General features: G+C 38.0%; 2 protein-coding genes across 9 annotated transcripts in view; both read right to left on the reverse strand.

The window, feature by feature from the left end:
* Positions 1–335: 335 nt before the first annotated feature.
* Positions 336–14,421, reverse strand: Mss51 (MSS51 mitochondrial translational activator). The gene is made up of 7 exons (XM_048426527.3): positions 11,725–14,421; positions 6,967–7,209; positions 6,412–6,567; positions 5,670–5,794; positions 4,511–5,077; positions 3,721–3,814; positions 336–3,415 (listed from the first exon to the last, which is right to left on the reverse strand). The coding sequence occupies exons 2-7, from the start codon at positions 7,182–7,184 to the stop codon at positions 3,142–3,144; spliced, it is 1,434 nt and encodes a 477-aa protein (XP_048282484.2). The 5' UTR covers positions 7,185–7,209; positions 11,725–14,421; the 3' UTR covers positions 336–3,141.
* Positions 14,422–14,577: 156 nt separating this feature from the next.
* The window catches only part of Ppp3cb (protein phosphatase 3 catalytic subunit beta), a 46,701-nt gene continuing 37,825 nt past the window's right edge, over positions 14,578–23,453 (reverse strand). For 5 of the 8 annotated variants that reach the window (XM_087911924.1, XM_087911923.1, XM_087911922.1 and 2 more), the window contains 3 exons: positions 22,941–23,038; positions 17,663–17,692; positions 14,578–16,201 (listed from right to left, as the gene is read on the reverse strand). In XM_087911924.1, coding sequence (XP_087768050.1) covers positions 16,023–16,201; positions 17,663–17,692; positions 22,941–23,038 — 307 coding nt within the window. In that variant the 3' untranslated portion in view covers positions 14,578–16,022. The remainder of the gene's footprint in view (positions 16,202–17,662; positions 17,693–22,940; positions 23,039–23,453) is intronic. The other 3 variants (XM_087911929.1, XM_087911928.1, XM_087911927.1) reach the window with 1 other exon arrangement.

Raw genomic sequence — 23,453 nt, forward strand, 5'->3', positions numbered from 1 at the left:
CTTCACTTTTCACAACGAAAACACGGTTTTGGGTACTTAAGGCTGAGCACAACTTGCAGGAATTGGTTCTTACTCTACCATGTGGTTCCCAAGAATAAAATTCAAGTTAAGTGTGAAGTAAGTGTAATGGATTATTAAAAATTTCTGCAGATCCCCAAGTAGCTTGCAGCGGGATCCCCAGTGGCAGCAGGCAGAGGGCAGGGGGTCCTGAGAGTGGCCAGTCCTAGGCAGGAACTACACATAAGACCATGCAGCAGGTCTCAGAAGGTGGCTGGTCCCCAGTGGGTCCCTGGTGGCAGCAGTGGGCGAGAGACAGATGGAGGCACGCCACGCAGTGAGGTTGGATATTTATTTAGTAGAAGGGAAGGGAGAAGGGGAGAGGAACAGAGAGGCAGAGGAGGAGGGCAAGCGGGAGGGGAAGAGAGGGAAGAGAGAGAGAAGGAGAGGGAGGGAGGGAGAAGACAAAACTGCCTCAGGCTGTAAGCTGAAGATCAGCCTGCCTCAGCGGAGGGGGAGGGAGTGGGTGTGACTTGTCTCTTAAAAAGACAGATCATTACAGTAAGCACTCAGGTCAAGTGTGGAGCAAAGTACCTTCACACCTCAGCACACTCCAACTTCACAACACACACAAATGTATATTTGTGTAAGATAAATGTATTTGTATGGACACATGTAGAGGTCAGCGGACAACTTGCAGGAGACATTTCTTCCTTTCCATCATGTAGCTTCTAAGACTGCAACAATGTTTTTCAGGTTTAACCACTGGGCCATCTACAGGCCCAAGGCATATTTTCACTTTCTTGATGATATCTGAAACATAAAATTTAAAATAAGATAACCCAATATTTGTTTTTGTTGTGTTGCAGCTCTGAGGTAGAGGTATGCTGGCAGTTAAGAGCCAAGGAACACCACAAAGTCACATTGCACAACAAACCTCAAACAAGAGATTTATTCAGAAAGGCACAGGAGAAAGGGTGGCTGTCTCTACTCTGATGAGCAGCAGCAGAGAACTGAGCAGAAGGCAGGCTTTATATAGGGTTTCTTGGGGTGGGGAGAGGTCAAGAAGCTATCCAGGATAGTCTGGAATTAGAGGGATTATTGGCCTGAACTTGGGCACTTTTTTTCTGTAATGAGACCTGCCACTCTCCCTCCTCCAGGGGCTGAGAAGGCCATTACAGAAGCTGCCAGAGTAGTCTGAGGGTGGAGGCTAGCAGTTGGAGGTCTCCAGAGGCAGGAGTTACAAGGGGAGTCTGTGCAGGTCACAGAGAAAACAACCTTTTCCTCACCCAGCTGCCTGAGTCAGCATGAATAACCCACATTTGTGTTTCTGGTATAATAATCTAAGAAAACATACAAGTTTATGAAGATTTACTTATATATTTTCTTCTACACATGTAAATTCTTTAGCTCTCTGAACCCTTTTAATGTCTGAGGCTAGGTTTTCACTATTTATTATTCTGCTGACCTTTCTTGTCACCTAGGTACTCTGTTCCTTTAAGAGACAAGCTTTGCCCACCCCAATCTCTCCGCTCTTCCTGCCAAGGCAAGCTGATCTTGTGCCTTCTTTCCATACCGGTTCTGTCCCCCCTTCTTCTGATGAGGCAACCATTGCCTCTCCCCCACCCCCCATAGTCCCTTACCCTTTCCAATACCCAAGCTTTCTTTACATGGCCTTATGTGTCTGTCTCCCATTCACTGTGGTCTCCTACCTGCTAGGAAACCTGCCAGGGTCACTTTTCCTTAAATCTTTCAATTATAGCTTAGGCTGGACTCAAACTGGCTATGTCACCATGACCTTGAACTGATTTTTCTGCCTCTACATCTCATGAGTACTGAAGCTTCTTGTCCTTAGTCTTGCTATGTAGCCTGGACAGACTCATATTGCTGAACCTCCTGCCATACCTGCCTTGTACTGGAATTAATGCACATCCCACATCAATTTGAATTCACTTTATATCATATGGCTTAGGGCTCCAACTTTCTTCTTTTGCTTGTGGCTATCCAATTGTCTCAACCACATTTGTTGAAAAGTCTATTCTTCAGCCTGTTCTACAGAGATCCACCTACCTATGCCTCCCCAGTGCTGAGATTAAAGGTGTGCACTACCATGCTGGTAGATCTTTAAGTTTGAGGCTAATCTGGTCTACAAAGTGAGTTCCAGAACAGCCAGGGTTATACAAAGAGACCCTGTCTCAAAAACAAAACAAAACAACAAAAACCCCAAAAATCAACAAAAAAGTGCATATGTCTGTTGGGGAAAGCACTGGGGATGATAAGGAAATGACACAATGTACACTGGTATAGCAGTCCAAATAGATCTGATGCTAATCATTCCCTTGGCAAGAAAAAAATCCTCTAATTTTTTAAAAAAGATTTATTTATATATTTATGTACATGGTATTTGTCTGCATGTATGTCTACACACCAGAAGAGGACATTGGCTTGCAAGGGACTAGTTATAGACAGTTATGAGCTGCCATGTGAGTGCTGGGAATTGAACTCAGAACCTCAGGAAGAGAAGCCGGTGCTCTTAACCACTGAGCTATCTCTCCAGCCCACAAATCATCTAATTTTAAGGTCTGTGTGTGTGTGTGTGTGTGTGTGTGCAGGTGAGTAATATGTGACTATAAATAGAAAACAAAACAAATGATTTAAGAAGCCCCAACATAGCAATGTGCAGTGGCAAATGCATATATAGTTCCGACTTTGTTGGAGACTACCAAAAAAACCAGTGAGACATTCACACTTTACACACACACACCTATCCATAGTTAACTTTTTAGACACAGGTTAAATCAAGCTCGTACAAGTCTTCTTGTACAAGCTTGTACAAGCTTGAAACCCCTCCTACTTGTGAGGCTGACACAAACGTTACTAAATTCAAGGCCAGTCTAGGCTACTTAAAGACAGCCTGTCTCAAAACAAACAAACAAAAAACAAATTACAACAGACGGCTGGGAACGTAACTCAATGGTAAAGCACATGCCTAGCATGTACAAAGCCCTGTGTTCAATTCCTAGGACTAGGGTAACATCAGAAATGAGTCATGTCATACTGAGCGTTCATTGGTATAGAATCTTTACTTGGACTGTGAATAAGGTTTAGCATTCAGCAGATTTCAAAGCTGGCAACAATTCAACATCAATGTGTTGATTTGAATAAGCTTCCATTTTTCAGGTTAGGATTTGGTTCAATTATTGAAAAGTCATCTGCTTTTTCTTCTAATTGCTTCTCTAGTTGGCAGGAGGAACTTCCAAGAAACATGATGTAGTAGGCACTGCTGTAAACTGGCTGCTTATTAGGGTTAGAATAAACCTGTTCAGGTTTGAGGGATGTGAAAGGATTAGCTCCACAAGCAATGATGTGTGTATCCAAGTTCACCAGAATCTGCAAAGAGGCTTCCAATTCCTGTTGGCTGCAGAAGAGAGAAGGAAAATCCCTCTGGCAATTATGAACAAGTAGAAATTGCTCAAGTGTATGGCAATTCATAACCAATACCAAAAATTTTCTAAAGCTGTACTAGGCAAGGGTTATTCTTCCCTCCCAAATGTCTCACCAAATCCCAGATTATGTAATAAAGAACTCTTCCCCAAAAATTTTTTTAGAGCCTCATGCAGGAAGGAAGAACACCTCCTAATGGGCAAGCTGAATCAAAGTGGGTTCATCTGTGCACAGGAAAAAGTGAGTCAGGAAAGATCAGAAACAGAAATAGGTAAAAACCTGTAAACAGTAATCAATGTTGGAATCTCATGGTCACGAAGTAGTAGCAGGGTAGGTAGCCAAGCTTCCATCAAGACTGGGGAGGCATGAAAACCTGAAGAACAAGAATGGAAACATGAAGAGATGAAAGAAAGGCTGAGGTATATCCTAAGAGCATGGCATTCCTTTGATTATCAACTAAACCCTTATGTTGTTCATCTCCAGTTATCATCATGAGCTACACAAGCTCTTCAATAAAGGATGTATGGGAAATAATCAACCAAGCTCATCATTACATTGTATTTAATGAGGACAAAAAGAAACAAATAAGGACCAAATGAAAACAGTTATAAGTTCTCCTGGCTAGTTTAATGTCAGCTTGACACAAGCTAGAGTCATCTGAAAGGAGGGAACCTCAATTGAGAAAATGTGTCCATAATATTGGACTGTAAGGTATTTTCTTAAATACTGATTGATGGGGGAAGGACCAATCCATTGTGGGTGGGGCCATCCCTGAGTCATGGGTTCTATAATAGAGCAAGCCACGAGGAGCAAGCTAGTAAGCAGCACCTTTCAATGGCCTCTGCATCAGCTTCTGCCTTCTGGTTCCTGCCCTGCTTAAATTCCTGTTCTGACTTCTTTGAGTGATGGACTACATACAAATGCAGAAGTATAAGCCAAATAAACCTATTCCTCTCTAACTTTCTTTTGGTCATGGTGTTTCATCATAGTAATAAATACCCTAACTAAAACAAAAGCACAGAGTGAAAAAATCAGCTCCGCAGTATTTCTCTGAATGAATAGCTCTCACCTGGATGAAATGCAGCCACCAAATCTGGATGGGCTAGATTCCCAGTCTCTATCTGCTCCTCCCAGAAGTCATGATACAAAGCCTTGTGGCCACTAAGCTGAATTGTTCCAGGCTCCAGGGGTAAAGGTGAGGAACTCTGTAAAAGGTTAGCACCCACATCCACACCCACCATGATCACACGGAGGCCAAGATGTTCAGGAAACATATAGCCAAGCTCATCATAATCTCCAGAACGAATGAGAAATGTCTCCACGTGGGAAGCACCAACTACATGCAATGTGCTTCCTCCAGTCTTCCCAACATCTATGGCCAGAGTCCGAAGCCCTAGGCCCAGGGTCAAGGGCCGTGACAGAACATCTGTTATCAACCGCTTCAAAGAGCTGTACAGAACATCAGGTTCTGGCTGTGGCCTTCCTAGATTAGCCCAAAGCATGGTCATAGCATCGCTACTTAGAACAGTATTCAGTGTAGACTCTAGCTGTAAACCCCTCATAGTAAACCAGGTATCCCAATCGTGTATATCTTCTGCTGGACATGGCCAAGGTCCTGAGGGTAGGACAAAATCACCTGTAGGGTAAAAGGAGTAAGTGAACAGGGCTGGAAAGAAGAGGGCACACTGCTTTTGGAAACGACTGAGTTTGGTTCCCACCAACCAAATTGTGGAGCTCACAATTGTCTGTAATTCCAACTCTAGGGGAGGCCATGCCTTCTTCCAGTCTCGAGGGACACTGCATTCATGTGCACAAATACATACTCAAATATTCATAATTTAAAAAATAATAAATAGCAAATCCAGCTGGGTGGTGGTGGTGCACGCCTTTAATCCCAGCACTCAGGAGGCAGAGGCAGGAGGATCTCTGTAAGTTTGAGGCCAGCCTGGTCTACAAGAGCTAGTTCCAGGACAGAATCCAAAGCTACAGAAAAACGCTGCCAGGCAAAAAACCAAATAAATAAACAAAACAAACAAACAAACAGCAAGTCCTTGGTTTCAAAATTCCTTCCTCAACAAGTCATATTTATTTTGCCACCTAGTAACTACAAGTATTCCCATTCCTTGTCACATTTCTCATTTTCCCCTTAAAACAACATGCTTTTATGTTTGTCCAACTATATTCAATAATTATCACTAAGATACAATTTCCTAATACCCCTACTCTACCTGTAACCAGAAGCCATTCCATGACACGATCCACAGCCACAAGATGGAGCACTCGACAAACCTTCCTATGTGCTGGCCAATCTGACCTCTGGCACTCTGTATCACAGTAATAGACATTTCTGCACCTGAGAGGATGAACCAAAGAAACACGTCTCTCTATCACAAAGGTGACTGTGTGTGCTCAGCGAAGGGATACCTGCACCTTTGAAGACAGGCCAATGAACTGGTGAAGATGATGTGGAGAAAAATGACAGGTGAAAGTCCAAATGCGGGAGCCACAGTGGCAGGTAAAGCAAAAGGAATGCAATTCTCAATAGAGTGCTGCCCCATCTCCACCTATCTAAAATTTATGTTTTTCACTTCTTTCCGGGGAGCAGGGGTGAACTAAAACAAAACAAAACAAAACAAAAAAAGTCGAAAAAAACAAAACAAAAAGCCACACACTTTGCTCATGCTTTCTTTTAACAAGAGTGACCACCTCAACTTTCTTGGAACAGATGTGATCTTAGTCCATGTGTACTCAAGAAGAAAGTAGAAGAGCATCTGCTCTTTCATTTCCCACAACACCAAAAATAAACAGAATTAAAATGGGGCCATACAAAATGATAAACTATTAATTCTGAAAACAAAACAAAAAATAAGCAAAAGAAAAACAAAAAACCCTTACGGTTGTTCCTCTAGGAATGAGCACTTAATATAGGGTTATTTCTGAATGTTCCCCTACTAGCACCCCACAAGTCACCTCTTACAGTGCCGGAGAACCTTGTGATCTGGAAGTCTGCAAGGGAGTGCTTTACAGTAAGCACAGAATCGAAACGTGTCCTCCATCCTCTGGAACATTTCTTGTGGACACTGAAATCCAAAGCTTGATACTGGGGTTCCCCCATCTATTACCAACCTGTAGACACAGTAGGGAAGAAAGCACAACAGTGAGGACTATCTCCCAAATCTCTTCTGTGCTTCCACCACCTTGTACAGACTTTTATGTAGTCTTAAATGTATCCCACTCCCATTTTTCTTTAGCAATTATATTTCTTCTAGTGTAAAGGAAGATTGTGGAACCTTGGGTGTGACAATAATACAAACATCTAAGACTCCCCAGGATAGAAACAACTGGAGAACTTCCATAAACAGGATGCCCATGCATGCTTAAACATTGCTGGGGCATAGATGACGACGATGACGATAATAATACAACCGACAGAGGTCAGAATGAGGAAATTCCCTATTATACTTTCATCTTCTGATATGCAGCACCAAAGACACTAAGCCCCCTTTCCACAGACTGATCACTCACTTGTATTCTTCATAGCTTTTCATGTTCAGCTTTTGAAGTATCAACTGGGACAGACCTGGTACATTATTATCCAAGGAAATGAAGCCAAGTGCATCAATGCTAGGGTCAGCTTTTAAGAGGGCTGGAGGTTCCGGAGATATTTCTGTGGGTGGGAGTACAACCATGGGAGTCACAGGTGGGGGTTTCTTGTGCTTTCGCCGTTGTGAACGTGGAGCCATGTCCAATGAACTTGGGGACTAGATGCTAAACAGGAATGGAATTTGACAAAATGAACTCATGTATTCAGATGCCTGACCTTTTACTTCACATTCAAGTCTCTGAGGCATGGCTATGAGAAAAATTTATTTATTAGCTATGAATTGGTTACTGCTATAAGCAGTTATAAAAAACAGAGGAGACCACTAGGCACATGGTGACTCACTTCTATAATACTAGTACTCAGGAGGTAAAGGAAAACGCAGAGTTGCAGGCCACCCTGGCCTGCTGTACAGCAAGACCCGCTCTTAAACAAAAACAAGAGAATAATTACATACAATATAATTTACGCATGTGTATGACATATGAAGTTCTATATACAGGTAAATAAATGTACAATGTAAGGAATTACAAAATCCTTAAAGAAGCAGTGGATAGGAACTGGTTGAGCAAAGTAGCCCCTAGCCTTGTCAATGTTTGACTTTTTTGGGGAAGCGGGAGAGGACAGGTCAATGGGACCAGTATGGCGCCTAACTCATTATGTCTCTGAGGATGACTTCAAATTCTTGATCCTCTGGTTCCATTTCCCAAGTGCTAAGACCACATCCACGTATGCTAGGTAAGTACTATACCATGTCAACTACAACCCCAGCAGAACTCTTTAATAAAAATAATATACTAACATATTAAACACATAGAATCTTTTGTCGTTTGTTTTGAAGCAGATCTTATGTAGCCCAGCTGTGTGCTACCCTATCTGTCTCAGCACAGACTGTTAAATTAACTTTAAAAAAGAAGAAAATGCAACAAGTTTTTGGCTAACCAAAGTTACCAGTAGCTGGAAAATTGGCTAACGTAACCTGTTATGAATGTGGAGACAAGACATAAACAGGCATCGGCCTGTTTTGCTGGCTCTCCTCTCCACCCTGTAGTGTCCTGGCTGCTCTGGCACCCTGTATTTTCTTCTGTGAGCACATTCTAAACTAGTGCAGTGGTTATTAAGCTTGCTGGGCAAAAACTTTATCCCACTGAGTAACTTCATGTCTTGAAGTTTCTTTAGGAGATTTATTTTTGTAGGTGTTTTCTTATACATATGTACATGTGCTGTGTGCACACCAGGTATTGTGAAGATCAGAATAGAGTGTCAGATCCTTGGAATTGGAGTTACAGACAGCTTTGAGCTACCATGTGGATTGCTGAGAAACAAACCGAGGTCCTCTGGAAGAGCAGCAGTTAAGTGTTGCTGAGTCATCTCTCCACCTGCTTTTTTTGCTTTTTTTTTTTAACTACAATTTATTTGAAGTAGAGGCATTGGTTTATCTGTTTTAAGAAAAAAAAAAAATGGGCCCAGCAGGGTGGTTCAGTAAGTAGTCAAGACTGACAACTGGAGTTTGATCCTGGAAACCCATGTTATAAAAGGAAAACCAATTTCTGAAAGCTGTTCTCGGACTTCTGTGCAAATGCCCACATGCACACATGTATATGCATGTGCACATACATAAATAAATGTAATTAAAAAACTTTTTTTTTTTCAAAGAACAAAATAGTCAGATGGGGTGATACATGCACCAGAATTCCAGAATTCAGGAAGCAAAGTCAGGCACTCTGTGAGTTCGAGGCCAGTCTGGTTTACACAGCAAGCTGCATGACAGCTACAGCTACACAATGAGACTCTGTCCCAACAGCAAAAACAAAATCAAACTTATAAAGTTATCCAAAAGTAACGTGCATTTAAATTTGCTTGAAAAAATTATAAGTAATAAACTTAAAAATATACAGTAAGTGCAAATAAAATGAGCATCAGAAAGGCAAAAATATAGTAAAAGCAGGGGAGATACCTTAGCAGTTAAGAGTACTGGCTGCTCTTTCAGAAGACCAGGTTCAATTCCCAGTACCCACATGGCAACTCACAACTGTCTGTAACTCCAAAGGATCCAACACCCTCATCCAAACACACATGCAGGCAAAACATCACTACACGTGAAATAAAAATAAATAAATCATTGTATATATGTGTGTGTGTATGTAGAGAGAGAGAGAGAGAGAGAGAGAAAGAGAGACATATATAGAGAAAGAGCAATTCAAACACTCACTTCAGCAACACACATACTAAAATTGAAATGGTAAATGCAAATTTAAAAAAGAGTTTAGCAGCCAGAGGTGGAGGCACACACCTTTAATCCCAGCATTCAGAAGGCAGAGGTAGGAGGATCTCTGTGAGTTCGAGGAGGACACCTGGATATGAAATGAGTACCAAGAAAGCCAGGGCTGTTGCACTGAGAAACCCAGTCTCAAATAAAATAAAATAAAAATGAGTTTAGCATATCAAGGGGAAAAAGAAAATAAAAGGTCATTTTATTTAAAAAAAAAAAAAGCAAGTTAGAAAAATTAAGAAGAAAATCTCTAAAACATAGAAATTTGGAAGTAAAATCAAGGCCATATCTATCCACTAGTTTAGCTGGGACTCTGTGATAACCAAGTTTCCTTTCTTGTCTTTTCTTTTACCTGTGCCTAGACACAAAAGATCATACTAGAAAAACTTAAAACTTACATTTATCCAATGTATATTTACTGATCAACAGGTAGAATCACTTCATACATACTAGGTAAGCATTCTACCAAATGAACTATATGAACAGATCACTAAATGCCATTTAATTGCTAACTTTTAAAATTTTAAATTTCATATGTAAATTTCTCCTCAACCTGAAAAAAAAAAAGAGTACTTAAGAAATAAAGATATCTGTAAACAAGAAGAGGCTAAAGTTATTAATATCCAAGTTTACTATCTCCAGGGACAAGGAAAGGATAGAGGATAAAAACACTGGCAGCAGCTGGTTCTACTGCAAACAAAGTTCACATCAGGGATCATGTTTTGTTATAAAAATGGCCTGACATTTGATCCTTTATAATCAGATTTGTTAAAGGGAAGTGTACAAAACCATCATGGAGCTGCAAAATATACACAGGTGGCAAAATCTAAGTATTTCCAGAATCATTCAGCTCATACCCTTTTAAATGCTACTCTTATAAATCAATGGCCTGAGGTTCATAGAAGAATCAAGAAAAAATGTCTATTTTTCTCTTGCACTTTCTTTCTCTCATCCTTCTTTGTGTTTCCATTTACCCTTCAGTATCTCTCCTCAACCTGAGTGAATGGTTTGTTGGCGTTCACAAAACAGAGACAATGAGAGCTCGTCTGCATTCTCTATAGAACACCAGTGAGGACATTGGACCTAATAGAAACAGACGGCCTTAAGTTTTACAGTTTTACAAGTCCTGTCCCTGTACTAAAGTGTAGATAGGAGCACTCCTTCTCTTTATACCTCTGAGTCCCATTTTCAAGAACTTGATTATGCCTGTAATTGATCCTTCCTTCCATGACACTAGGGATCAAACCTAGGGCCTTCTGTATAAAAAGCAGTATTCTGCCACCAAGTCAAACTCCCAGTCCCCTTGCCTTCATTTTGTCTTCATTATGTCACAAACTCCTGTATATCCAGAGCATACTGATGACTTGTATTATAAATGTACTTGCTATCTGACAGGAAGGTGAGAATGTAGGAGTAAGAAGTCATTAAATGTGTGTCGTGTGTGTTTGTGTTTGAATTTCTGAATTTGCATACTGTACACTCAGTTTGTGGTTCTAGCTTTCCCAGAGTCCCAAGCTCCTCCAAATTCAAGGGGTATAAGACTGAGAAAAATGAAGGGGGGGGGCACAGACCCCAGAATATATGGAAGGGTGAAACCAGAAAAAGCTTTGGTAAGCACTAAGAACTCAGCAACGTTTAGCTTACTTAACCTACAAAAGAGATGACTTAGCTTTTTCTTCTAGCCATTCTGATAACTTAAGAAAAAATATCATTGACTACAGAAATGAAAGCTGGCTTCTAGAAAAACTCTTATCCTTCGTCTCCAAAGTCTAACCTAAACCATTAACCTATTCCTAAACAGCACTCTCCTCCTTCCTCCCTCCCTTTAACAAAAGTCCCATTTATTTCACATAAGATAGAGTCATATTCTCATTGTCTCCAGATTGAGATTTCACTGTAGTTTCTTAAATATATCAGCAAATACACCTTTCAGATAGTGGTGGGTAGACAGGGGAAAGTACAGATGGCCACTGGGCTCCTCAAAAGGGTAGGGGAAGGCTGGCATAATGAACATTTGTTCCAGCACTTAAGAAGCTAAGGCAGGATGATCATGAGTTGGAGGCCAGTCTGGACAGTATCTCAAAAATCAAAGAACCCCCAAATGTGGGGAGAAGGTTGTGAAAGGGGAAAGTACATATAAAATATGGCTATTCTGGCCAGACGGTAGTGAAGCACACCTTTAACACCAGCACTTGCGAGACAGAGGCAAGCAGATCTCTAATTTCAAGGCCAGCCTGGTCTACAAAGCTAGTTCTAGGACAGCCAAAGCTACCCAGAGAAACCCTGCCTCAAAAACGACAAAAGAATAGACAACATTAGCTGCTTAATCAGTGATTAACACTCCCTTGAGTGATACTTTACAGAATTATAAAATGAACTAAGTAGACAGATTGATGGGAAAGTAACTTACCCTGCTAAGCCCTAGGCTTCCTTCCTTCTTTTTCCTCCAAGTGAAGTCAACGCTTGATCTCTTCAGATGTAGGCTGGATCTCACTTGCAGCTGTTCCTTCACATCACTACTTCTGCAAACTGCTGAAATGCTGGGTATCAGTGACTTACGGTTGCCCTGCCAACCAGACAGACAAGGCTGAATTCTCCCTAACGAGGCAAGTCAGAACCTGGACACCTGCTCGAATTCTCTTTCTGACCTTTATTCTCTGCCAGGAGGGCTCTAGACTCTGTCAACACCCCCCCCCCGCCCCCCACAGGTCACTGTAGCCAGGCAAGATGAGGAAAGATGAAACCTACGACATCTTGGATGTCTCTCAAGGTAGCATTTCTGCTCTCACTTTATAGCTTCATGGGGAATGGGGTGGGGTGGGGTGGGGGGAAATCCCTTGGGATTAATTAAGGAACCAATATTTGGCTAGAAGGATAGGCACCAGACCAAAGGAAAATGAATCTTTGGAAAAGGTGGGGCTTGGAAAAGGTTGAGTTCTCCAAGCCCAATGTCCCTTTTTAGCCTAACACACTGCTCAAATAGAATTCACTATATCCAAAATAGGCTCAAGTATAAATATAATTACCCAAAAAGGCAGAGAGAAATGGCATTTAATGGTACAACAAACTTAACTATAGGAAAAACAAGAACTACTCTGTAAAAACATTTCACTGAAAGAAGCCTAAAGTATTCTCTAAATGAAGATTGTCAAAGGACGTTCTACATGACCATTTCAGAAGAGGAATAAATGCTTCTGGAATATCAAAATAGGTAAGACCAATATTTTCATTACTGAGTAAAAATACATACAATTTATAAGGAAAGAAAACTTAACTCAGTTATCCTTCCAAACCTGGTCAGGGATGCTGATCCAGGAAGTTCAATCACATTTCCCAGCTCCTTTCCACTTATAACTACAGAGCTGAAGAATCTAACAGCATATTATTTGGACAGCAGTTCTATACAACTAAAAAAATCCACCCTTCCTCCCCACCTTTTTGCTCACATTCATGACCACAGGTGTCACTTACCTGACTCTGGAAACAATGGGGTTCTGCAATGGGGTCCTAGAATGTAGTACATCAAATTACAAAGTTTTCACACAAAGGATTCCAAAGGAATCTTAAACTATAATGCATGAACTACAAAGGAGTCAATGACACATTATATAATACCATATAAAACAGTTGTAAACAAAGGAAATTAATTGTAATATTAAAAAAACACTAATTAAATAGAGGTGAATAAAGATTTTAAGGCTGATTTCAAACTAAAATGGCCTCAAAATTAAATGATGACTTTCAATGGGGTTATGAGTTCTGTTGCTAAAGACTGAACCAGAAGGTACAAAAAAAAAAATTCACAGATTGACTCTGCTACCTCAGAAGTATCATATTTGAATATAAAGGATAATGACAGGGCAAAAAATTGATAGGGGATATTTCTACTTTAGCATTGCTACTTACACTGGCAGACATTTAAAGTAACAACTTAGAGGTCTGAACTTCCCACAATTTGCATCAGGAGTTGCAATGAAAATTATCTTACATGTTTAACCATTTTTACTAAAACTATCCATGAAGATGAAAGGCCAGGTATGGTAGGTAGTTCATGACTAAAAATTCTAGCTCTAGGGGTGCTGTGGCAAGAGGATAGATGAGTTGAAGCGTAATCTCAGCTACATAGACTCTTTTCAGAAAAAAGAAAGAAAAAAAGAAAGATGGAAGGAAGGAAGGAAGGAAGGAAGGAAGGAAGAGAAAGAAAGAAAGAAAGGAGGAAGAGGGTGGAGACTACAAAGAGGCTCCCACTTTATTAATCTGGAAGAAGTCTGTGAGGCTGGATAACAGTCTACCATTTTCAGATACACTGATTTGTCCAAATTGTTCTTTTACTTTCTCTTTTTAACACCAACCTGCAACTCTTCAAGTTTGATAATGATGTCTTATGCTTACCTATGACTCTCACAAATACTATATAACCCTAGTAAGAAATCAAAGTGCTAAGAAGTTCCTAGCACTTAATATACTAGTTAAGTTCCTACTTTAACAATGTAATTTTCATAAAAAACTATGAAAAATCTGTAAAGTATATAGAAATTTTAGAGGTAGCTAATGGACTGTTTACAAATCAGTATTATGTTGAACAATAATAAACTTTAGATTCTATTTTTATCTAGAATTAGGCAAGAATATATATTTTGATATAAACTGATGTTTCATGAGTATCATAGTTACTGTTTAAAGCTATTTGTCATATTATAAATTGTGAGCAATTTCTCGATTTGCACAAAATTATATCCACTTCAACAATGGCAGAGGAAATGCACAATCTTAGAGTAACTATATATTAGTATTTTGCTTATTGTTAAACTACCCAATATCCAAACACAATTTATCAATATCACTCTAACAAAGTCCAAGACTAGAATATTTCTTCCATCTAAGAGTTGGCGAAAAAAATGACTTCTATTGTATTTACAGCAGTAGGGGTTGAACCCAGGGCCTTGAAGATGACTGGCAAGCACCCTTCCACTGAACTATATCCCCAGCCCCAAGTGACTTTAAATATTGTATTTTGGAAGATTGCTGTAGGTATTCAAAGTTCTCCAATGCACAACTACTCACATTTTAAAAAAAAGTATAACAAAAGTTTGAGGGGGAAACAAGTAAAATTTATAAAGGCAAGAATTTAATTCATGAAATCATCATTAGTTATTTATAGAATAATCTCTGAAGGCTATTCTAGCTCCATGAACAGAATTTTACAATATGCGTAAAAAGTTTAAATCAGACTAGATCTTTCAAATAAAACCCAACACAGAGATAGGAGCAGCGGCCCATGCATGGAATTTATTGTGTGCTACTGTTTATAAAATACTTGAATAGTCCTGCACATGCATAATATTTTCAACTTAGACAGGAGACCATACAGGGTGCACTTTCTGGCAAACAAAACAACAGATGGTTCTGCTGCCTGAAGCTCTGAGTTGTATTCCAGGGCATGAGGGGAAGCAGGCCACCAAAGTAAAGGGAAATACCAAACTACAGTGGCAATCAGCACAGGTCATTAACTGTGTAAAATTAGCACATGGTTCCATTTAGCTTAACCAAGCAGTTCTGTAACTATCAAAAGTAAAATTTCAACATGCAGTCTTGACTTTTAGGCTTCCACTAACATCTGAAGAATAGAAGAGAACCATTGCTTCTAGGCTGTATTACTTAATCAAAAACATTTCCAGACATTTTAAATTTTCCTTTGCATTTAAACATAAAAATGATAGAAAGCCAGCAGCAAATCACCCTGGTGGTTTTTTAAGCAACTGGAATACTCACAATAAACTAAAATTTCTCATGACATCTAAGTAACCTATACATCATGTACCTGTACATCATAAGTCTATATATTAAATATTTGCAAAATGAAAACGTGCATACACAAAATACGTCAAGTTTTACAGACATGATCTGAATTAAAATTTACTTTGACAATGTACAAACTTCTTTTAAAGTACCTTAAATGAGTAATTCTGTAATTCTTCATAATTTGAAAATTTAGGCTTTTTTTTTCCCTTAAATCTCTGGGGTGTAAATCTCAAAAGATATGGGCACAAAAGATTCTAAATTGGTTTTTGGATTTGTGTTCAAGTAAGAGTCTTCTTAGAAATAGTTTATGCATTCATAATTGAAAAATACCAAGACTATGTTACAGAATTAGCCACATTTAAGAACTATAGACCTGAGGTCAGCATTTTGTATAAACACCAACTGGGTTTCTCAGATTTTGCCTACAATTCAAAATACAGCTAGTAACCTCAGAAATATATTTTAAGACCATGCTAATTCATCCTTTTAAAGACATTTCATGGGGTAGGGGGAGAGTCCACGTTAACTCTAAAGATTGGATTTAAACTCATGGTTGAAAAAACCCTAATTCTACTAAGAAAACAAAACAAAACAGGAATCTCATTTGTAAACGTAAATGTGTGAACCACAAACATAAATGGAGGCGTAGATATTCTCCACTGGAAATTGCCCCAAGCCCCTTGCTCACTGCTCTCCACTGTGGCAGCGATTACCCAATCTTATTAGACAACACATGTCCCAGGGCCCTCAAGCCTCCATCCAGGAAGGGGGCAAGGGTCTCAAAAAGCACAATGGTTTCTTCGGAGAGACTGTGACATTTATCATCAGCTTGGCCGACCTCTCCAATTCCTTGGGTGATCTGTCCATTTGGGGTCCAAGACCTGAGAGTCCCTGGGAAGCCGCTGGTCACTGGGCACTATGGTTGCCAGTCCCGTGGTTCTCAGTGGCATGTGCGGTGTTCAGGGAATTGAAACCATCTTGTTGTACAGCATCTTTCCGGGGTGGCATTCTCTCATTGATCCTATCCAAACCCTTTGCCTCTTCAAAACTGCAGATTCTATGTGGTGGAGAGAATCCTCGTATTGCTTAACAAAATGCAAATTTGATAAGTCAGTAATTGTAAAAACACTTCTGAGTTTTCAAACACATAATGACTTTTAAGAAGAAAATTACTGTAAATAGCAACACTTAAATTTTACTTTATAATTGAATTCTATACCCATTTTAGTCTCCCCATTAAAATATGAAACACTTAAATACAAATAAAAAGATGATAGCTTCACAGATAACAAGTTAATACGGTTTTGTTTGCTTTATTTAAAATAAAGCAAAACAAAAACTAGAATTGCCTTTCCCTGCCCACAAAAATCAACCTGTAGGCAATGGTCTCAGAATACGTCTGCTTCTACTAAACTAGTTATCTATCTTCTCTTACCTCAAACCTAGATCACACGGTGACCATCACAAAGGTGAGGTAGCAAAGAGGGGGGCAAGTGAGGACACTAAATAAGGATAACTCCCAACACACGTGTATGTACTAGAAGTAAGGGTAAAACGGAGTAGGGTAGGAACTACCTTGGAGGAGTACCAGTATAAAATGAAAAAGTGGAAAATGTCCCCCAAGTTAGAATGTGTTTGGTTGATAAACAAAAAGTAAAATAGGAATAGTTTCATACATTAGAACATGTTTTCATTCTCTGGCCAATTACTATAAACTATGTCAAAATAAATGGCAATCCTTCTTAAGTATTAAGGGTTCTTTTGTTTAACTTTTGTCTTGAGACAAGGTCCCACTATATAGCTCAGGCTGTCCTTGGCCTGAAATTTAGGATCTTCCTGACTCAATGTCCCTACTGCTAGAATAGATAGTCACCACCAAGCCCAGCTTGGATTTTTATTCATTTCATCTGGAAGAATACAGATACCATTAAGGAAATGCTCATAAAAAAAAAAAAAGATATCCATACAATTACTTAAAGTCTAGGTGCTTAAAATATTTAATCTCTAGCACTACTTAGAAACATGAACCACACAAATGGTTGTGGCCACTAAACAGAAGTGTGTAATATCAAACTACGTCCTGATCCACATGAACATAATCTTATCTACAAAACTATAGCCCAAACTTCAGGAAACAAAAATCATTATAGTAACAGTTTCTGAACTAGATGGGGAAAAAACAAACTCACATGTATATTTAGTGGGGATTTCACTTAGGGGAAAAAAAGAAACAAAATATGGGCTAGAGCTCTACTTCAGGGTTAGTCTAATAATGTCCATTTAAAAAAGCAACATAAATGCTATAATATACAACACACGCTAAAGAAATCAGCAACAATAAACTCTGGATTATACTAGAAAGAGAAAAGACACTATAGGTATTAGCTCTTGTGATTTAAAAAAAAAGGAATGTGACTGTTAAACTTGATGAGTCAGCCAGTATGATTCATCTGCACAAGCTAGGCCTAATACACACCCAAAGGACATTCTTTGATGCCCACCCACAGACCACAGATCTCTGCCCAGTGCAAGGACTCTGATCGTACCTTTTTCAGCCTCAATAGCCTCAACTGTGGCTGTACAGAAGTGAGCAGAGGCATGCAAAATGAATGAGAGAGATGAGAAGGGTCATATTGTACAGCAGAAAAGGCAATGATCACTTAATATATCACAGTACCCAAACTATATCATTATTTACAATTGAACACAAACTATACCCATTATTAGAGAGCTCCACCCAATCCCCCAATTCCTAACACAGCACAGCTTACACACAGCACTACGACATCAGAGCACAGGACATATAGACCTATTATAAAGACAGACACCTCAACACCCATGCAAATGCATTCCAGTATTAATTACTTATCCTGAATTCAGTATTTTTATGGCTAGAATTTTCAATTATGTTTGTTTTATCAGTGTATTATCATTACAGAAAAATTATGATAGCACTGCAGCAGAAAAGGAAACAAGAGAATCTTTTCTTTCACTTCTAATATTAACAATATTCATCACTATTTGGTTCCCTAAGATACAAACTAGGAAGGGGTCAATAACGGTTTTTGGTCCCTTTAAATTTACAATGCAAAGTATAGCAGAAAATCTGGTACAACTGTGATAAAACTGATGGACCCTATATTTATTGAATTAATCTAAATATAATTTTCAAGTTCTGTTCTTTAGGGGAACTCTAAAAGAAATCATTCTCTATGCTAGGAACTTCAGTTTTGTTTGTTTTGAAGGAGGCTGATCATCTTGCATTTGTTTCTAAAGAAGCTGAGAGACTATTAGTGTATACTACTATGCCCTAGCTCCTACTCTAAACTATCTAAACACCTATAACATTTTTAAAATTCTATTTACATTCAGTTTATCATGATAATTAGTTTGATTGGATGCAAGAAGCCTGCATTCTTAGGTGAAGAAAAAAGGCTACTGGGCACCTTTCCAAACCCATACGCTAATCAGAAAGGAATTAAAGAAAATGTCTTCAGGCAACTAGTCCTAATTATTTCATAATAAGGGTCAAGTGAGAAAAAAGTTCTTGGTATAACTTGCACTGGATCATTTAAAGAACTGAACATTTAGTTGTACATTTTGTAGTCAAAGATGCCTTTCTGAGCAATGCAGAGTTAGCAGTTCAGAACATTTGCTGTTTTCACAGAGACTTGAAGTTTATTTCCCAGCACCAACATGACACCTAACAATCCATCTGTAATGCCAGTCCCAGGAAATCTGATATTCTCTTCTGATCTCCAAGGACACCATAAATGCACACACATAGTACATGTACATATATGCAGGCCATATGAATAAGATAGTAAAATAATAATTAAAAAAATTTTAAAGGTTACTTGTTTGCTCATTTTGGGGTTTAAACAAACAAATAAACAAACAAGAGTTCTCACTGGAAAGTATAATCTAAAATTGCAAAGAATAATAGCACCTGCCTGACAATGTTACCCTTCTGTACACAAAGTGTGTATGCTCAGAAAATTACAAGTATGCTACAATTTGTCTGCTTTGTTTCTTCTACAATAATGGTAATTAGAATACTTGTTTCTGAAATGTCTTTTTTAAAAAAATGTATGATTTAGAAATTATTTCATCCAAAACAGTTATGAATGGAAGAGTCTTAAAAACTAAATTAGAAAACAGTAGTGATCTTAATCAGAAAGTGAATTGGGGGTCTAAAAGAGGTAGGATGAATAATGAATAAAGATGTAAAATTCCTTACTTGTTAAATGAAATTATTCAGACATACAAATTATATGCCCACTGTGCAATTCAACTTTGAAAAAAAAATCTAGTAATGTGCATCTGCAAAGAATTGTACAAAATTTTTCCAGAGAGGAAACTAGGACAAAAGATCCCTCTTCCTGGGCATAGTGGCCATCCTTTGATCCCACCACTTAGGCAGGTGGAGCTCTGAGAGTTCCAGGCCAGCCAGGGTTACACAGTGAGACCTTGTCTCAAACAAACAAACAAACAAAAATATACAAAACAGAATGAAAAAAAGACCCGTATATATTTATCAGTTCTCGAACATTCATCATCAACCCCCTTCATAATGTGAACACTTTGTAATTTAAAGTTAAAAGAAGAAAAAATGTCTATTGGAATATGGTTTAAGAGTTGTGATAGCAGAAGAGACTGGTAGGAAACATTCTATAACTTGTGTATGATAAATTAAGACTAAAATTGACTTCATTAAGAGAATTAGTATCATTTAATTATATCAAAAGTCTAAAATTCTACTGATTAAACTCTAAGCTATGAAACTTGACAGTAAGTTATATACTCTGTCAAGTTTAAAGGCTCAGAACTGAAATATGGACATCTGAAGTTTAAATAGTAAACTAGGATGAAACATGATAACTATACAATTGAGTCATACTGAAAGCCATACTGTACTTCTCCTTTATTTTCATTTACACAGAACACAGTGCTAATTAGTAAGTATCAGTATAGCACTGCCTTTAACTATTATGTTCTTCAATACAATAAAGAACAATCAACAGGAATTTGGCATTATTAAAATAGAGATAGCTAGATATTTTCCCACATAGGAAAATATGATATGCAAAGATTTATAAGACTAATTCCCAATGAAATTACCATGAAAAAAATTACAAAACTCCAAAATTGAAGTACAGCTGAGTTGTAGTTTTTAAAACAACAGCAACAACCCCCTCCACCCAAAAATAACATATGAATTAGCTTCAAAGATACTAAAAAGAAGCTGGGCATGGTGGTGCTTATGCTTTTGATTCCAGCACCCAGGAGGCAGGGGCTAGAGGATTTGTATCTCATGAAACAGAGGCTGGAGGACCTGTATGAGTACGAGGAAAGCCTGGTCTATATAGTGAACTCCAGGCCAGTCAAGGCTATACAGTGAGACACTGTCTCAAAAAAATAAAAGAAAAAAATTTAAAAGATACTGAAAAGGTAATTTCTATGTTCTGAAAATAGTCTTGAAGGTTCAAAATTAAATTTAATTTCATATTATCTCTCAGTCATACATACACATTAGAGTCTCTATCTATAGAGATTTAAAACAATGTTTTCAAGTAAAAAAAAATGTCAAAGATGTAGTTTCTATATGAGCTGTTACTTATTTTAAAACAAGTTTTCATATGCTAGGGAAATAACTTCAACCAAATGCTCAAAGCATAACATAACATCAGGAGTCATCCCTAGTAGAACTAGGGAGCTATCCAGTTTCCCAAATTAGACACCTTAAGCTCAGCTCCTTCCAGTAATTCACTCTAGGATAGGAACAGACAGTCCCTTCAACAAAGCTGCTGTCTTTCAAACCTTCCCTGCAGCTGAGGGTGGTTTCCAAGTTGAAGGAATGAGCTTCAGGCTTCATGCAAAGTAAGAATAAATAGAAGTACTGAGCTGTCAACAAAGCATGTAATTAGCAGGTGCTAACTGAGAAATCTGAAAGCATGGTTTGCCATGGATACAATGTAAAACTAACAAGTAGATTTATTTAAATATGCTATCTTTTAATTTTGTGTTTTTCTTTTTTAAACGGGCATATTTTTTCTTATTAGAATTATCCTTTACTAGCAACAATTTTGTAATTTGTATTGAATATTTAAGGTTTTATTAATGTTTAAATTAAATTTATGAAATTCTCTTTGGCATTTAAAATTTTTGTAAAGGAAAAGTAGAGGGCAAAGAAAATAAAGAAGATCAGAAACAGTTTGTTCAAATCCAAAATTAAGAAAAGGAAAAAGAAATCTTGGGAAGGGAATATAGCTTAGTGGTACAATAATGTTCAAGGTTCTGAATTATTTCAAAAACTAAAAAACAAAACAAAAACAAAAAAAGCAACAACAAAAAACCCTCATTCAGCATAAAAATCTGAAGCTATATATGGTTTCTACTCAATCAGAAAGCCATTACTGTACTTAGTTGAACTTGCTTGCACCAGTGGTAAACAACAGACAATAGAATAACATAAAATAGAACATATATAGGATAAAATTATTTGTCTACCAAAAATTATTTTAAATAAAAAGGATTCTTTTTGAATTGAGTAAAATGACATAAGGGAATTTCTTTTTTTTTCTTCACTTTAAAAAAATTCACAAAATACACCCAAAAAAATGTATTATGGACAACAGATCTATCACTGCATGTTTTAATAGAACAAGAAGCCTTGGAGGGATGTCAAAGTGGCTCTATGTATAGTTTTTTCCACATTACAATTTTTAAAGACATTGAGACTGTGCACTATTGTGTATGGGCTGCAATATTCACAGCACTTTATTCTATTTAATCTATAATGGGCTTGCAAAGTTTACCCAGGACTTACACAGATACTAAAACAATCAAGTTAGCTTTTTAAAAAACATAAAATATTCAACGAGCCAGATTACAGGAATGCTTTACGTATAATTTTTTTATTTTCATGCAAAATAAAGGCACACTTAATAACACCCTTTCAATTTTGACTTACAGGATTTAAATTCAACCCTTTATAACAATAGCTTAATATCTAATGTTACATTCATGTTCAGAATGCACCAAGTGCAGGAACAAATGCAGCAAACCTAAAATCAAGGTGCTACAAAGCTGCTTCTACATCAAAAGACAGACAAGCGTCTGATAGAGTAATTTAATTGAACATATATTTACAGACATACAGCTACCCTAAAGAAAGACAGACAGATTTAGGAAAGCAGCTCTATCTGCAGAGGAAGAAAACAGCATGTTACAGACAGTCAATTATACATAGAACATTTGACAAACACCACAGAAAACAAACTCTAATCATTTACCAGGGTACAAAACTTGGCATAAATCTTTTAGCAAATGAAGTGCATAAAGGAAATTTTTGGGTCTAAGCAGAATTTTAACTCAAAAATCAAATACTTGAAAATGTAAGCATAATCTAATACAATTATATAAATTTTAAAAGTTAAAGTTGGAATTACATTTCCATTTTAGTAATATGTATATCCCTGATTCACATTCTTGACTGAGGTTTTTAAAAGAAAAAGGTGCATTAGACAAACGTATCAATAAATATTTCAGAATTATGACATGAGATGTTCCCATATCATTTTATAAAAAGTTGGGAAACTGACCATTATTTTCAATTGAAAGACAACCCGTTCTATCAATATTATGCCCTGACCAGGTACTAATCAGATACTGCCTATCGTATAGTACCCTGCTTATGTCAGCTGCTGAGACAGGAAGTAAAAAGCAGAAGGAGTTCCCTGCAAGCATTATGTGTATTGTTAGCAATAGAGTGAGGTGTGCCCCAGTCCATCTGAGGCACAGCAAGTTGTATAACATCATTACCACTTTGCAAGGTCTGCCGTCCTCCAGCCAACACTCCACTAGGCAACATCCCTGTTGGAGTCAGGCCCTTGAGTGTCAGCACGCTTTCACTCTCCTCCCTACAGCAGAGAAATGTAACACGTATTAGAAGAGTTAGTAGTGCAGAGGCACAGCATTTGCCTAGCATGCACAGGGCACTGGGCTTGATTCTCTAAACTGCAAAAAGCAAAACCAAACAAAATAAAAAAATCTATCAATAAATGCTTACTTTAAAAGAAGGGCTAGGGCCCAGATATAGGCTATGTACATAATTCATGACATTCATTGTTTACATTTTCCCCTCAATTCCAACATACATATTTTCCCATATTTTAAATGTTTCATTTAGGAGGGTAGACACATTACAACTGAAATACATAATGTTTTCCTGAAACCTCTTCTTGAATTTTTACCCCAGGAAGGCACGTTGTACTCTAGCAAAACAGATATCCTATATGGATGAGAAAATTCACCAAGAATCTTATCCTGATCTGA

Source organism: Myodes glareolus, chromosome 12 (genome assembly GCF_982192425.1).
Source record: "Myodes glareolus chromosome 12, mMyoGla1.1, whole genome shotgun sequence".
NCBI classification, from domain to species: Eukaryota; Metazoa; Chordata; class Mammalia; order Rodentia; family Cricetidae; genus Myodes; species Myodes glareolus.

Coding starts and splice junctions, on each gene's coding strand:
- Mss51 (XM_048426527.3), bottom strand. CDS start 7,184: ATGGCTCCACGTTCACAACGGCGAAAGCACAAGAAACCCCCACCTGTG. Junction 5,795..6,411: donor GTTCTCCGGCACTGTAAGAG/GTGACTTGTGGG, acceptor TCATCCTCTCAG/GTGCAGAAATGTCTATTACT. Junction 3,416..3,720: donor ACATTGATTACTGTTTACAG/GTTTTTACCTAT, acceptor TCTCTTCTGCAG/CCAACAGGAATTGGAAGCCT.